Raw genomic sequence first — 16,447 nt, forward strand, 5'->3', positions numbered from 1 at the left:
AGTCATGGATATGAGCTACAGCTTGGCTTTAAGTGATAGGGTCCGACTTTGAGCGGAGAAAACAAGTGACAATGTACTACTGCGTTGGAATGTACATGTTAAAGCTATAGCATTGTTACAGTTGACTCCACTGCGTATCCTTACAACCTCACATGGTGGGATGGAGCAGCAGCCGCAGGGAAACTCTACTCTGATTTCACAACCCACACTTCCTTTCTCTCCTTGTGTCTCCCATTCCCACTTCTTCAGTTTCATCCCGTCCCTGTCAGGATTTCTCAGTCCCTCCCACATACAAATAAATGGAAGCATGCCTGCATCCTTCACTGCCCCACCTCCCACCACCTCTCAGACAGCACAATCACTTTTCTTAAACAATTCATGTGAAAACCTTGACAACAGACTTGGAACTCATGGGGAAATAAAAACTCCTTTTGGAGCACATTGACTGAAATAGAATAATGCCCCTCCCCTCAGAACTCCCCCTTTTCTAACAGTGTTGAACAAAGACTGTTTATAGAAGATACTGTCCTTCAGACATTTTGCTCAATTCGCTTTGCATAACTTTTCCACAGGGACCATCCGTTTCAAAAATGCATTCTCTCTCTCACTGGGTTATTGAGTTTCTCGTCTAAGTCAGCCCGTCAGTTTCTTTACACTGGGAACATTTTGCAAAGCCTAACCCTTACCATGAGCTCGTTGAACAGGGCTCAGAAGTTTAACACTGTTTACGTGGTGCTACATAATACAGCTTTAGGCCAGTAATGGCCTTGTGCATAGCCCTAGCTGGTTCAAGGACCGTACAGACAGAATAGTTGCAAAACCTGCTTGAGCAACTGAGCTGCCCGCTTACTGTTTGGATGCCTGACAGACTGCAGACATTTTCAATAGCCTACGGGTGACTGCCACAAAACTGATGGCATATCAATCTCAAAGGCCAGGACAATAAGCCTCTCTGGTCCCGGGTGTCATCATACGTGCTGTGGAAGAGCATGTGGGCCAGGTCGCAGGGAGATTAGAGGAAGTGATGTAACCTTAAGCCGTCTGTCCTGACACAGGAGTCTCACATAGGGTTAACCCTAAAACAAACTCAATGCAGCTAGCAACACACACTTTTGAAAAAGCAAGCAAGTGTGTCCCCACACACTTGCAGAGGAAAAGAGGATGCTGACGTTTCCGTTTGGCTTGTGCTCTGTTCAAGCGGGTCCCGTCTGGGATCAATTACAGGATACAGCAGAAAATAAACTAATGATCTGGAGGGACAGAAACAGGGACTCAGAAAACATGCAGACAATACAATCCCCACAGCTGAATGGAGCTACTCTTCCTCTTTACTCCACACACCTTTGTTCTTCATTCAAGTCCCCAATAGCTTCTACATAGTGGTCACTCATCTGCCAGAGGTGCACACTATCAACAAACAACAGCTGAGGCTTACACAAGCAATCACAGAGACCAACCTGGCAGGCAAATGTAGCCATTGAAGTTAGAAGGAATCCACAGAAATTCACTTTCACCACTCTTGGTCAGCCAAATTAAAGTGAAGACACCACCAAAGTCTCTCTACATCATGCTATAACGGCCTATCAAGAACTTAAAGATTGGCATTACCACACAGATATTTAATGAACATCCTGCTGGTCATCACAACCAAACCTAGATATGCAACTCAATAGGAGGGCTGTTTAACTTTTAAAGAAAACATACTATACATTTCAGAAAGCAAGGCGTTTTCACTTTAAAGGATGTAGCGGTTACCAGACAATCATTCTGTAAAATACTATATATATATATATTTTTTTTTTTTATTTCAAAGTGTGGCAGCAACCACAGATATTGACAATTAATATGTTAGTATGCAGGCAATTAGGGGACTTTCGAATATTGAAGACACTTAAGAATATACATGTTATTAATGTGACTATTGTTGTTTCTAACATGTAACAATGCTTACCTGGGTCAAGTCCTGGTCCGTCAATAGATGCAACTCTCGTGGTTTAAAGCAGTTCTGACATTTACTTTTGTTGAAGAAGTTCGCCTGGAATTTCCTACAGGGGCTTTCTTTGGCGGCAGACATTATATTTCCCCACTTTTTAACTCCAGGGTAATATCTCTGCAAGAGTTGGAGCAACAGTGGAGTGGCGTTAATCCCGCTGCGTTCCTTCTATTCCAACTTCGAAAAAGCTCCAACACTTCGATGCATGTTCAAGTACAAAGACCGAACAGGGACTGAATTGTTCGGGATCGAGGTTCAAATCAAACGCTTGTTGCTTCCCAATAAATAATGACCTGCCATCAAGCCAGCCTTCTCATCACTCAGTCAGTGATGAATGCGTTTCAGTCCATGGCCTGCGACCACAAAACGGAGTGTCGAGAAAGGTGGCTAATAGCTTGCCAGTGGGTTTTTCAAATCAATAACGTGATGGCGTACGCCACAAAAACAACATTTGCACACAGTTTTCGCCTTCGAGCTCCATTAAATGACAACAGACTCCCATGTGAAGGACCCAACCCAAAAGAAAGCTTGCATTCAGACAGCAGGCGACTCTCCCAGTCGCAGCAATCAGCCCATGCGAAGTTCGTCCAGCTATGGTTAGCCCAGTTAGCTAGCTCGCAGATAGGCTAGCTAATGGAATCTTCTTCAGGCTGGCGTCTTTAACATGACTAAAAAAAAGAGACGGTTGGAAAATTCGAACAGTTCCAGTGATTTCCTCCCCGGTAGAGACGTTGCATGCATGGAAAGCACCTCTTGGCCAGTCACAGAGGGCAAAATGGGTATTTAGGGGTTGGTTCCATAACTAGCCTGGTTAGCAGCAATAGGTGTATTTTCTTCATTCCCAACGGAACGAAGGGGGAGCAGAGAGTCCACACAAGCGCCTGGAATTCTGCGCAGTCTCGCGATGACTGCTCTCTGGCACCGCCCACAGCGAGAGCACAGTTACTGAGTTTTTCATGACATTACCATTGTGGAACTTGATTAGAAAACCTGGTAAATGTAAAGTAAGATAAACAATACGGAAAGTCTGCCATTCAAACAATGCTCATTAAAGTATCGAAGTCAGCTTACAGAGGCAAATAAGTGAACACAATACAGTATGATACAGCTACTCCATTACAAGAAGTGGTGCATTCAAAATGGTAATTATAGAAGTATTTACAGTTAAATGTGCTTGAAGTATTTTACAAGTAAAAGTAGCCTATTCATTATACACATCTGCATGCTTTTTATACCTACATAATTATGTAGGTTGTGACATATGTCCTACATTAAGGAGGATTTTTTGATAACTATTTTATATTTTAAAGAACTATGACAATGCCAACATAATGATATACTGTATATGTAAAATCTGAATCTGCCTTACTATACCAGATAAATGTAGTGGAGTAAAAAATACAATGTTGACCAGCCCACTGTGTCGTTTTCACCTTGTGTGTGAGTCAAATGAGACAACTTAGGAACTACCATAGAAGAGATACTGGTATTTTACCTGCCATGTGTTTATATCTGTTTGTCTTTCTGTCACAACTGTGAAACATAGTCACAAAACGTTACTGGTGTGTAGTTGAGATAAAAATTAAGACAGAGTTTATAGCTGGATGGTCCAAGCAAGGGGGTTGGAGATGGGGGAGGGGCATCCCATTGCCCCTATGTACAGCAGTTAGTTATTCTAGAAGTACCCAACCAAATAGAATAAATAGGGAGTCAGACAAAGTAGTAGGGAAGTGCTTTAATCAAGGGATTTCTGAATTCAATCTTTATTGATAAGAGAGTCATTTAGAGTTGGAAAACATAACTAACTAGAACAGCAGCAAGACTCACTTTTCATCTATCCCTTCATGCTGGCAATAAGGGGACATGCCTCAGATACCACATATGTGTGTATTAATGGCTAACTGAAGCAGAGGCTATTATAAGCAGCAGGTTCTAGTGGAGAGCAGCAGGACAGACAGAAAGAGGAACAGAGCTGTGTGAGTGAACGAGGGACATAGAGGGAGAAGGGCCTGTTACCTAACTAAATCTGGAAAAAACGAGCCAGTCCTGCTGAAGGATTAGCTCCCTGTCCGTGCTGTAAGTTAACCAAGAATAACATAGATTAGAGGTGTGTGTGCGTGTGTGTGCGTGTGTGTGCGTGTGTGTGTGTGTGTGTGTGTGTGTGTGTGTGTGTGTGTGTGTGTGTACTCACTGTGCAAGCTGACTAACCTACAAGGATGGGTAGAGCTGTGAACTGGGTGTCAGGAGTCATCATAAATACACGTTTATATGTGGATTAGGGCTTCATTTAATGCATTTTACCAAGTGAAGCAGGGCAAGTAAGGTCATCCATTGCTTATAAATGTGAGCCTCTTCAGTTGCCCCCTCCTTGGGGTATCCTATGACAATATCCTGGAGGTGACATAGTGCATGCCATTCTGTGGTGGCAACATGACCAGAATATATTTAGCCATTCTCCTCAAACTTATTTTACATGGTAAGTGTTGTTCGCAAGGACACCAAATGCAAATTCTTCCCTCAAGGGTTTGAACACATTCAGAGCAGGAAGCAATATTTTGTCACAATCAATGTAAATACAGGTACACACACTGTATAGATTGGATACATTGGTCTGCATTATATGTATGTTGAAAAGTACTAATGACTGTGGGCTATGTAGTAATTTACATTTATCTGGCTTAAGCATGTTGTCCACTTTAGAGTAATACTTCGTCAAATGTTTATCCACTTTCTAATTGTAGAAGAGAAGATCAATGCTCTAATAATAATCGTGTCATCTAACTCTAGCCAGGATAGCACATAAGCATATTTCCCAAAATGTCAGCTGCTTTTAATACCATTTCAGTAGTTATTGGTTGAAAGTTGACTTCCTTTGAACGTAATACACTCTCTTGTCTAATATAATAGAGTGTATTACATTGTTTAGTCTGAGGTTTACTCCTTTGATAGTGCAGAGACAGATTTAAGAAGGTTACTGTCTCACACATGATTGCTTCTGACAGATCATAGGAACACTTAGTGTTTTCCTGAAGTACACTGATCCATAAAGCCCATACTTCCTTACTGGTTTCCACAATTGAATCAATTCCAAAAGCAAAAGGGGAGTCATAGATTTAAAAACACATTTATAGGATGGCTTTTTAGCTCTCAGATCATTGAGATGTGTTCTGCATGTACTTTTTTTTTGCTATTGACACTGTATTAGTTTACACCACAAATGAGCTCACTTTAGGAGACCAGAAACCTGATCCCAGCTGTCCTGTCAGCACAGACTGTTGGCTCTTCTAGTGCAGGTTAGTAGGCGTTAGCTGTTGCCTGCACTGATCCTGTACCCTCTCCTCTACAGAACATGGCCCTGCCCTCTGTGATGGTGTTGCCCCTGCTGGTTGTTGTGGCGGCGGGGTTATACTACATCTACAATGAAGTCATGCAGTTCATGTCTAAATCCTTAGTGTGCAACAAAGTGGTGGTGATCACTGATGCTGTGTCTGGGGTGGGAACAGGTAAATGATCCCACTTGTGTTTTGTAGTATTTAACCTTTTCCCCATGTCTGTCTGCAGGATGTTTTAGAGGCAAAGTCCATGAAATTAAACTCGACTTGTGGTGATTCCGATCTTGGATTTGTGTCATTTGATGATTATTGTATTGTAGCCACGACTACAAATAATGGCTACTGACTCAACTCAGCATATGTTGCTTTGAACTGCATGTTTGTGGCCATAGCTTCATATGTGCAGACATGAGCAGTATAACATTTTTTATTTACAATTTAATTTATGTTTTGCATCCCAACAATACAGAAATTTGAATACTTTCATAGACAGGACACAGGTTTAAGCCTCACCCTCTTTCGAGGGGGCCATCATTAGGCATCATTGACAGTTACATTACAAAAGTGGAATTACAAAGATGTACAAAATATAGGTAATTAAAACAGACGGACATGATGACCCTAGTAAACTGGTGAGTACTTACATCAAGGGCATTTTTGGCATGAGGATATATATGGTGGTCAATCGTGAGTAATGTAATAATGTAATTGAAAATGTAATATTTTCAATTGGGTTAGAATATGTTGAATATAGAAAGAGGAGGAGTGTATATGACATCTTCCCAAACTTCTTGCAGATCAGTTTCTTTAATATCCATTTCCCATGCAGCTTTGGTTTTATCAGTTGTTTACTGTAAGTGTGCATCCTTATAAGAGCTAACATTGAGAACTATATTTGGTCTTTTGGGATATTATGAAAAATGTTCAGAGGCCAAGCTGCAGACCTGAAGATATCTAAAGTAATGAGATGATACAAAGATGTCATCATTTAAAAGGCCATTTAAGAATACCAAACCACTTTGGCTCCAGACTGTAAAAGTTGAAATGGTTAATGGCTAAACATTAATTTGAAAAAAATCTATTCATGTAATTAAAACTGAAATGTTTTCTAAACACACCCCATATTATAACTGACTTTTTTAAACTGCATTTTAGTTTAAAATCTAGGTTTTGATGTTTAGAGGAAGGGCTGTCCTCTATAAAATGTTTTAAAAATTGTCTAAAAGAAAGTCTAATTGCTGTTTTGTAAGATTTTTAAAAATCTATTAGTGTTCATGTCTTTCTTGTATCTTCTTCTTCTTATCTACATTTATAGTTTTTTTTTTAACTCATGGGGACTGTAGCGTCACCATTGCTTAGGAAACACTGCAGGGACACTTTTATGTAAAAACAACAACAATCTGAGGCGTTTACATGGGGTTTCTGCAGTCTTGGCTGGTTGCCTAGCAATGCCTATCAGTTATGTACCATATACTTCCTGCTCGGAAGCAGTCACTGTGAAAACAAGCCTGCAGGAAGTCCCTGCTGCCGCCCAAGAAGTCGGACACATAACCCCACACATTTTTGGTCTATACGTAAAGTTAATGCTTCATATTTAGCAAAGAGAGAGACATGACAGTGGTATCAATCTTCTTATAGCTATTAAAGTATTCCTTTAAATTAAATGAGTTATTTTTTCTTTCTGTTCAGAGTGCGCCCATCTTTTCCACAAGGGCGGGGCCAGGCTGATCCTTTGTGGGAGTAGCTGGGATAAGCTGGAGTCTCTGTTTAACTATCTGACTGATGATGCTGACCCCAGAGAGGTGAGGAAAGGAAACAAGTACAAATGGAACATGCTGGCATTCATTTCAGTTTGAAACATCTAAACTGAATCCATTACTCTTTTTTGTGCTGAGTCCTTTTAAAACAGCTGAGAAACCAATCTTTCAGTATGGCTCTTCCAGTAAACACTATCTCCTGTCTATAGTCTGGACACTTTGACAAAATCCCTCAAGTAGCCATTAAGAATGAATACAGGACAGTGACATGACATGGTGGGTTTACAGTTTGAGGCAAGAATAGTCCTGTCCTTGTTTTTATCATCACCCCCCTCTGCTCAGTCGCCGCCTCCCGCCTCACCGCTTCCTCCTTTTGTCAACACAATAGCAGGATATCCTGTCTGACAGCACACTGTCTTCTATACACAGGACAGAGCAGATGTGTCTAAATGGAGAAAAAAAAGCATATACATAATTAACAATATTATCTACTTAGCAAACATAATGAACTCGTGGCCATTGATGTTGTTTCAGCTGTCGTTGACACAAATTTAAGCCATTTCTGGTTACTGACTGGTTGTTTCCCTGATCATTGACTGGACCAAACAGTTAAACTGGCAATTTCAAAGAGATATGTTTGATAAATACTTCATGTATTTTAACAGATGAATTATTTTCATCAGTTAAACAAACAGAATGTATGCTAAACAGTGCGAACATTCAGGCTCCCTCGTGTGGCTCAAAGATGTACTGCAGATAGAAATATTAGAAAAAAGACTGGAAGAAATTCCCCAGCTCCGCTAGCTCATGTCTATGTGTCCTTGGGGAAGACACTTAACCCCAAAGAGCTCCCGTAGCTGTGCCTATGGTGTATGAATGTGTGTATTAATGTTAGATACTCCTGATGGGCAGGTGGAACCTTAGCCCCTCCCATCAGTGTGTGAAAGGGTGAATGATGACAAGTAGTGTGAAATCGCTTTGTGTGGTCTGAAGACTAGATAAGCGCTATTCAAGTACAGGTCTATTTAGCATTTGAGAATTACTGCCCTCGGCCACCAGGGTGCTCTGGATAAAAAGTTGCTGTGTTATTTAAAAAGAAACCTCTGTATGTTTTTGGCATGAGAAACAGACTGTGAGACAAGACCAATTTATAATGACTGGTTTATAAAGATGTATATTATGCCGACTTGGTGACATCATCACTATAGTCATACTTTGACGGTTGTGTCAAAATGTTAACAACATGAAATATGCTGACATATTTAAGAAAACCAGATAGACGAGGCTAATCTGGAAACAGATTCAATTCAACATAATAATATTGTAAAGCTGAACAACAAACCCAGAGATTCTAGACAAAGTCAAAGCAATTCAAACAAGGTAATGATCAATAACAAGAGATTACTCATTTGTTGTTTGACATTTTGGGAAAATATTATTCAAGCTAGAAAGAACACAGTATGGGGCCGATCACACCGGACGCGACTTTTCAAAGTACAGTCGCCTCTAAAACGCCTTGGCCTGTGGAGCAGGCCTGCGTGCGCAGCCGGACGATACACACTGACATTGATGAGCTGTGCGACTACGCGCAAGTCGCTTAAAAGTTGAGAATATTTCAACTTTTACATGCCGTTCACACTAGACTCAACTCTTAAAAGCGCAGCCGCTTCAAAAACGCCTTGGAAAAAATGTGCCGGGCAAAACAGCCTGTGGAGCGGGCCTGCGTGCGCAACCGCAGTGACATTGATGAGCTGTGCGACTCGCTAGAAAAACGCGACGCGCAGCATTTAAAACGCGCGCATGAAAGGCGTGCCGTACCATAGGAAAACAATGGTTTTGGTAGCGACACGTTTTTGAGAGTCACGTCTGGTGTGATCGGCCCCTATCGATGTTCTCATATAAGTCTCAGCAAGAAAACATATCTCTCAAAATGTAGAACTATTCCTTTAAAACCTATTCAGCACCAATCCCCGTTTCGCCTCTTTTTCCACGAAAAAAAGTGTGTCTTAAAAATGGCACCTTGCACAAAGTCCATTAAAATCATTTTAATTGCTAAAATAGCGTAACTCTTGTGAGATTAGGCCTGTGGTTTTAAAGAAAATTAAAACAATCGTTAAGTTAAATTATTTACGTAAACTCCCTAACTTGTAGTGGCGATTTTAACGTTTCACTAAGACCTTTATACGTACCCCTTACAACGTTGGATGTCAGTCAAAAACACATCCCTGTAACCGGACGGGCCCGTGGGAGTCTAATAAAGTAATCAACATCCATAGCTGACCCCATTAGTATCTCTATATTTACAAACACGGCCAGAGTTTTTTTTTCAGTCCGTTTACTGGTACTTAGACCGCGTCATACGGCACATGCCGTATGCTGAGTAGGTAATTTTTCCATTTTTGAACCGAAAAACCCAGGTTTTTGACTGAATATACTTCCTAACATGTCAACGCTTTCCTGTATTGTGTTTATTGTTGCATATTTCGATGCTTTAGGTCTTAATCTTTCTAAAAAGGAGCACTATCAGTCTGTGGGTGTTGTTAAGGCACCGAACAATACTTTTTTTTAAACTCAGGGAGCTCTCAAGGAGTCCTTTTTGATACACCTTGCCTATACTCATGCTGGATGTTCATAGTTATGATCAAAATATCTTTTAAAAATTATTTCTTTGCAGATATACATTTTTTCCCCAAGACTTTGCTGAATAAATACATATAAATAAACACGGATTGGAATTACTTTGGGGTTCCTACGACGACTCAAACACAGGGACAAATAAGTCTAGACCCCCTACGGGGGATTCCACTTTAAGATGGTTAAAGTGGAATCATTTTGTATTCAGATCATGAGAAATAAATGCATGAACATATCTTGAAGTAACCTGACAACTGGTATTGTTACAGCAGAAAAGACAGCCTGCCTCCCCAACTCCCATCCAATACTCTCATTCTAACTAGAAACTAAGCATGTGTTTTGTTGTCATGGTGGAAGCAACACACCCCTCTGATGATTGATGAACACAACATATTAACATGGCAAACTAATACAGTCTTGTCTCACTAGACGTTTGCCCCAAAGCTGGTGATACTGGACTTCAGCGATATGGACAGCATGGAGGACGTGGTGGCTGAGGTGCTGGAGTGTTATGGCTGTGTGGATGTGTTGATCTGTAACAGCAGCATGAAGCTGAAGGCCCTGGTGCAAAGTGTCTCCCTCCAACTGGACAGAAACGTCATGGACATTAACTACTTCGGCCCCAGCACTCTGGCCAAAGGTGGGCTGGACTCCGCTACTATTTCTCTGATGTTGTTTTTTTATCTAATGCTAATATGTCCAAATAATGTGGCAGGTGTTCTTCCAACGATGATCTCAAGAAGATCGGGGCACATCATGCTGATCAACAGTATCCAGGGAAGACTGGCGGTCCCATTCAGAAGTTCATGTGAGTTGCCAACAAAAGCCTATGAGCTGTTCACTGTAATCACAAAAACAATATTTACGCTCTCTCCTTTTAGGGTAGCTAGCCATAAGACGAGGGTAGAGCAGCCAATTCTGTTCTCAGGTAGAACTACTGCTACATGTTAGTCTATGTGTTCTGTTTTGGTTGAAACTGATTTCTAGAGGTGCTAACTGGATGGTGTGTATTGGAGGATGCAGTGTGTGATGCTGTTGAACTGTATTGTGTTTTACTGACAGGTGTATCTATTTTTTTGTCCATTCAATGCATATCAATGATGGTGGACTAAACAAGAGAAACAACTCTCTGAACTCAACAGGTCTACAGGTGTAGATGTAGACGTGTTCTCACAGTGTGATGCAACAGACGTCTTCTGTGAGACGACAGAAAACCATTACAGCACACAAGCACTCTGTAATGTGTGGGATGAGGCTTCTTTACAACCATGTCACGCCTCGTGTGTGTGTGTGTGTGTGTGTGTGTGTCAACACCTGTCAGATGCTGCATCGAAGCATGCGGCGCAGGCCTTCTTCGACTGCCTCCGGGCTGAAGTGGAGGATTATGGGATAGTTGTCAGCACCATCAGTCATACTTTTATCAACGCCTCAGAGTCGCCGCCTGTGGAGGGGCCCGCCCCTAAACAAAACCCCCTGGCTGCATGTGAGTAAAAGAACCGGTATGGAAGTGACTGACAGGTTGATGGTAATGAAGAATCATTCCTACGGTCTTTCAGTTTGTAGGAACTCGATAGGAGGTCTGAGGTCAAGTCTCTGGAATCACTTTTCTTTGCAGTACGGTGAGTGAATGTATGTGTTCTTCCACAGTTATCACCAGCCTGTTGACCCGTGGTGTGCGCCCGTCAGTCCTGGCCAGTGAGATTATGCAAACGGTGAACAGGAAGAGGAAGGAGGTCGTGCTGGCCCACCCTATCCCCAGGGTGGCCCTCTACCTACGGTCCCTCCTCCCCTCCTTTCTCTTCGCCGTGCTGGCTGCTGGAGTGAAGGACTCGGTCCTGGATGAGAAGATGCAGTAGTAGAAAATCTGGAATGCAATCATCAAGAGATGTGAAGTAAAGATTGTTAGGAAAAGATATGTAGAGTATGTGCTTGGCACAAGGCTGCAAAGCAGGCAACTGCCCCTAGGGGCCCCGGCCCCTTAGAGGTCTTGCTTCAGGTTCAGGCAATTAGTTTGTGGTGATTTAGTTGAGTATAATCCTTCAGACTTTCATGAAATCAAACCCTGTTTTCATACTATTTGTGCTCTTCCACGTTCACATTCTGTCAGGGCGTCTCTATATAGTTTTCTTTGTGAAAGGGGGAGTCTGACATTCCCACGTTTCATTTATGGAAGCAAAACAGGCCATAAGGATTTGAATCATGTAAGCAACTAAATAACGAATTGTAAAATATACTCACTTCACCAATCTGAATCTGAATTGCTCTCTCTTTTTCCAAAGAGAATCTAAATTTAGACATTAATCAATATCCATTATTTTCCATATCATCAGAAAGACAGGATTTGACTGAATGTATAGATCCAGTAGTCTATGTTTAACACTCAACACACAAAGTTATATAATTATTTCAATTGTGAATGTCTTTCTCTGTATGTCCTCTAGGTGGCAGCCACATACAGTATAGTCATTGACACCGTCTGACGAGTGATGCTGAAGAGACCTCTCACAATCAATTGTTAATGTGGGGTGTCACCATAGCTTCTGTTGTGAAATATTAATCACCTCTCCTGATTTGTCAACAGTTAAAAAACTGAAAAAAAAGACATGGAATGATGAACTCTTGCTCGTTTAATTGCTCGTGCATTGCAATGGAAGTAAAAAATGAAAGCAAAATAAATGATTTCTTTACAACAAACGCTGTATATGAAAGACCTTCTTCCGACATCTATCATATACACACAGAAACATTTACATTTCACTCGTGTATTTATTGCACTCATCAGTTCAGGGCTGCAGGACAGGAGCTGCTGCCTGATATGATCCTGGGAGGATCAATGTTAGTCCATGTGCTCTGAGTATTCGGTGATACTTGATATATCAAAAACAACATTTGGTTGATTCATGTCACATTATGTCAGAACGTGTGACACGAGGATATCACATTTCTGCCATGTAAATGAGTAAAGACAAAGGGGCCAATCCCTTTGTCCATGTGCTTGTGTGTGCGTGTGTGTGTGCGTGTGTGTGTGTGCGCGCGTGCGTGCGGGTGCGTGTGTGTGTGTGTGTACAATCGGCATCAAGTCCAGCTGCTATGCGTGAGTCTGTCCTCCAGGTCACTCTCCTCTGGGGAATTCAACGTCCTTTGTCTCCAGGGCTGGCTGACAGGAATGTCTCTGCAATGTTCACATGAATAAATGCAGCTTTCAGACATTTCACCCTGTCAAACAACAGGGATTTCTTTGAAACACTCAGCTGGACTCTGCAAATTGGCATTTTGATCTGACACATTTATATGTGTCACACAGCAGCCCCTGATCATGTATGTTTGATTGCTGCACGGAGGTCAGCCCCACATATGAATAACTGTTTCACAAAAGTGTCCGGAGAGATCACAAGCATATTCAGCCATGAAATTGTCAGATTCATCTATGCCTAAAGGTAACTCAAACAGAAATGCATCGAGGTGTGCAATAATATCTGATAATGAAGCCTAATTGTTTTTTCTCAATCATCTATCTGGGCTCTGTGGTGAGCAATATGTTGATAAAGCTCAAACACAGCAAAGATGACTCTTCATCCTGAATGCAAGGCATGACTTATATATGAGAATCACCTCACGGGGACGTCTTCTGCTCACAAATGGCCTTTCCATGAGCGAGGTGATCACCCTTATCAATTTTTAAAGCTCAGTTTATTGACACTAATCTGACTTATGGAGGTTATACAGAGGCCATGTTAATGATTCCCTTTCACATCCAACACCAGAGGGGCGGGCTCTTATGCTAACATCATCTTATGTTGTCTAATTGCTCCAGTGAGTGTAGAGGTAATGTCTGCTCAGTGGGGTTCTCTTTGTCCATCAATTGTGCATTCTGCACTGTGGTGAAACTGTAAAGAGAGACATGTAAGTGTGCTCCAAATGAGCAATAATGGATGCTCTATAGCAAAAATAACTTCCCTCAAAAAATGGCATCAAACTCTGTTTCTATTTCTGTAATTGGTCTCAATAATATTGCAAATAAATAGTTATTGTAAACATATCTGGCCGGAAATGAACAGCAATGGCTGGTTCAGCTCAGTCAAGCATGGAAAAGTATGTAAAAAGGTATAATAATACTTTTGCATATCGATGTATTTTATTCTCAATGTATCGTTCATTTCAATATCATTTTGCTTTGTATTAAGTCATTCCATCCAATAATGCTAATTACAAATGTGAGTAATTTCCTTTTTGCTGTGTGTCTTTGGTTGTATTCATCCATCCATCCATCCATTATCAGCCGCTTATCCGGGGTCGGGTCGCGGTGGCAGCAGGTTCAGCAGGCCGACCCAGGCTTCCCTCTCACCCGCAACACTTTCCAGCTCATTCTGGGGGATCCCGAGGCGTTCCAAGGCCAGCCGGGAGATATAATCCCTCCAGCGTGTCCTCGGTCTTCCCCGGGGTCTCCTACCAGTTGGACGTGCCTGGAAAACCTCTAATGGGAGGCGTCCAGGAGGCATCCTGACTAGATGCCCGAACCACCTCAGCTGACTCCTTTCGACACGAAGGAGCAGCGACTCGACTCCAAGCTCCCTCCTGATGTCCGAGCTCCTTACCCTATCTCTAAGGGTGAGCCCAGCCACCCTGCGGAGGAAGCTCATTTCGGCCGCTTGTATTCGAGATCTCGTTCTTTCGGTCACGACCCAGAGTTCGTGACCATAGGTGAGGGTTGGAACATAGACCGACCAGTAAATGGAGAGCTTCGCCTTCCGGCTCAGCTCCCTCTTCACCAGGACGGACCGGTACAGCGCCTGTTTTATTGCTGCAGCCGCACCGATCCGTCTGTCGATCTCCCGCTCCACCTTACCCTCACTCGTGAACAAGACCCCGAGATACTTGAACTCCTTCGCTTGGGGTAGGCAGTTTGTCCCCACCTGGAGGGAGCAATCCACCGGTTTCCGGCAGAGCACCATGGCCTCAGATTTGGAGGCGCTAACTCTCATCCCTGCCGCTTCACACTCGGCTGCAAAACGCCCCAGTGAATGCTGGAGGTCACAGTCCGAGGAGGCAAACAGGACCACATCATCCGCGAACAGCAGAGAGGCGATCCCGAGACTCCCGAACCGGATCCTCTCCGCCCCCTGGCTGCGCCTAGATATCCTGTCCATGAAGGTCACGAACAGGACCGGTGATAAAGAGCAGCCCTGGCGGAGGCCAACACCCACCGGGAACGTGTCTGACTTATTACCGAGGATACGAACACAGCTCCTACTGCAGGCGTACAAAGACCGGATAGCCCGTGCCAACGGGTCCGGCACCCCATACTCCCGCAGCACCCCCCACAAAAACCCCCGAGGGACCCGGTCGAAAGCCTTCTCCAAGTCCACAAAGCACTGGTTGTATTCAGTATTCATTAATAAAGTTGAGTAATAGTTGTAACATGACACAAACTGTACTAATCATATATTCATGGTTAGGATCATTTATTTTAGTATCTTTTAACTTTTGCTGTTCCCCCTAGGCCCCTCATAATGCACACAACCTGCCCAGGACACAGTGGCCAGCTGGTGCATGTGCAGGCGCAGCAAACTGTTGGATATTTCCCTCAGAAGTTGTTGGGGACTAAAACTGAGTTAACAGCAAAGTGAATATTGGACTGACATTCATCAAGTGAACAGAAAAACAGATCCAGATGAATGTTGCTCCGTTCCCACCGGATGTGTGCCTCAACTGTTTGCTCACACATGTTGTCTTCATGGGTCTGCTGCCCATAATAATAATAATACTAATAATAATAATAAAGAGGACAGTCTGCAATGTCAACTTTTAATTGTTAAAAGTTGTATATGCATGCATGTATGTGCATGCATGGTTTTCTGTGAATCTCTTGTGCAATTTGAATCCTGTGTAGGAAAAATGCAATTTTTCGGATGAAAGAGACATAATAGCCCACTATCTTATTATTCAATATTGGCTTGTAACAAAACCTTTTTCCATTGCCTGCACTGCACACTAGAGTAGAAGATTGTGGACAGACTGTAAAGTAATGCGATACAGGCTTCTTAGTTTGCTCAACTGGGTTTTAATGGATCACCGTGTGTCGCCATTACATGCATAACGTTCACTTCCCGTATAACTTCCGGTTAATGCGCAAGCGCATTAGATTACCGTATATGACATCTCCCCCTCTTTTCAGTGTTATGTCAATAACATCAAAGGAACACTTTAACTTAAAATGGCTATTCAAACAGCACATAGCATAAACCAGGATTAACTAAAAATGGAGACATTTCAACAAACACGGGTCTTTTCCAATCTACCAACAAATAACATTAACCACATCAATGTCAGTACAACTTTTATTTTCTCTTCTCCCCCCCCCTCCCCTCCCAAAGGCCATATGATCTGCACTCATCTACAGGTCAAGTCTGTCGACTTGCTTGCAGACCCGTCCAGATCTGGTCACAGTCTGACCGGGTAAAGGAGTTGTGGGTGTTGCCACACTCTGATTGACAGAAGCAGTCTCTAACATGGTAGCTCCGTCAAGAGTGTACGTCTGTCCCTTTGATCTCCCCGTGTGCTGCTGGGGTGGGCTGGAGAAAAGGCACTGGTTGGAGGTGACGGCGGTTCCGCCGCAACTCTGCTCCATGCTGCGTCCTGATGACGAAGGATCTCGGGGTGGTGCTCTCACTTGAGATCACCGCTGGCAGGGAGTGGACCTATAGCTCATCAGAGCCATCACAGGATCTTCT

At 42.7% G+C, this 16,447-nt stretch overlaps 2 protein-coding genes across 3 annotated transcripts in view; one reads left to right on the forward strand and one right to left on the reverse strand.

The window, feature by feature from the left end:
- LOC306732787 (myosin phosphatase Rho interacting protein) overlaps positions 1–2,074 on the reverse strand; it is a gene marked incomplete at its 5' end in the record, with an annotated part of 41,895 nt that extends 39,821 nt beyond the window's left edge. The window contains one exon of the mRNA XM_079213950.1: positions 1,952–2,074. Within this exon, the coding sequence (XP_079070076.1) occupies positions 1,952–2,074 (123 nt within the window). The remainder of the gene's footprint in view (positions 1–1,951) is intronic.
- A 1,853-nt stretch (positions 2,075–3,927) lies between these two features.
- On the forward strand, positions 3,928–12,415 carry dhrs7cb (dehydrogenase/reductase (SDR family) member 7Cb). 2 transcript variants are annotated; one of them, XM_079235118.1, is made up of 7 exons: positions 3,928–4,069; positions 5,340–5,496; positions 7,015–7,127; positions 10,146–10,356; positions 10,432–10,524; positions 11,038–11,199; positions 11,364–12,415. In XM_079235118.1, exons 2-7 carry the CDS (start codon positions 5,343–5,345, stop codon positions 11,570–11,572), a joined length of 942 nt encoding a protein of 313 aa, XP_079091244.1. In that variant the 5' UTR covers positions 3,928–4,069; positions 5,340–5,342; the 3' UTR covers positions 11,573–12,415. The 2 variants fall into 2 exon arrangements, with proteins under 2 accessions (XP_079091244.1, XP_079091243.1); XM_079235117.1 differs by having other exon boundaries at positions 10,146–10,524.
- Positions 12,416–16,447: the final 4,032 nt, after the last annotated feature.

Source organism: Taurulus bubalis (assembly GCF_910589615.1).
Source record: "Taurulus bubalis genome assembly, chromosome: 2".
Taxonomy (NCBI): Eukaryota; Metazoa; Chordata; class Actinopteri; order Perciformes; family Cottidae; genus Taurulus; species Taurulus bubalis.

Excerpts from the sequence above, each read along its gene's own strand:
- dhrs7cb (XM_079235117.1), top strand. The coding sequence starts at position 5,343 with ATGGCCCTGCCCTCTGTGATGGTGTTGCCCCTGCTGGTTGTTGTGGCG. Across the intron at positions 5,497-7,014 it reads TGTGTCTGGGGTGGGAACAG|AGTGCGCCCATCTTTTCCAC; the intron begins GTAAATGATCCC and ends CTTTCTGTTCAG. Across the intron at positions 10,525-11,037 it reads GGTCCCATTCAGAAGTTCAT|ATGCTGCATCGAAGCATGCG; the intron begins GTGAGTTGCCAA and ends AACACCTGTCAG.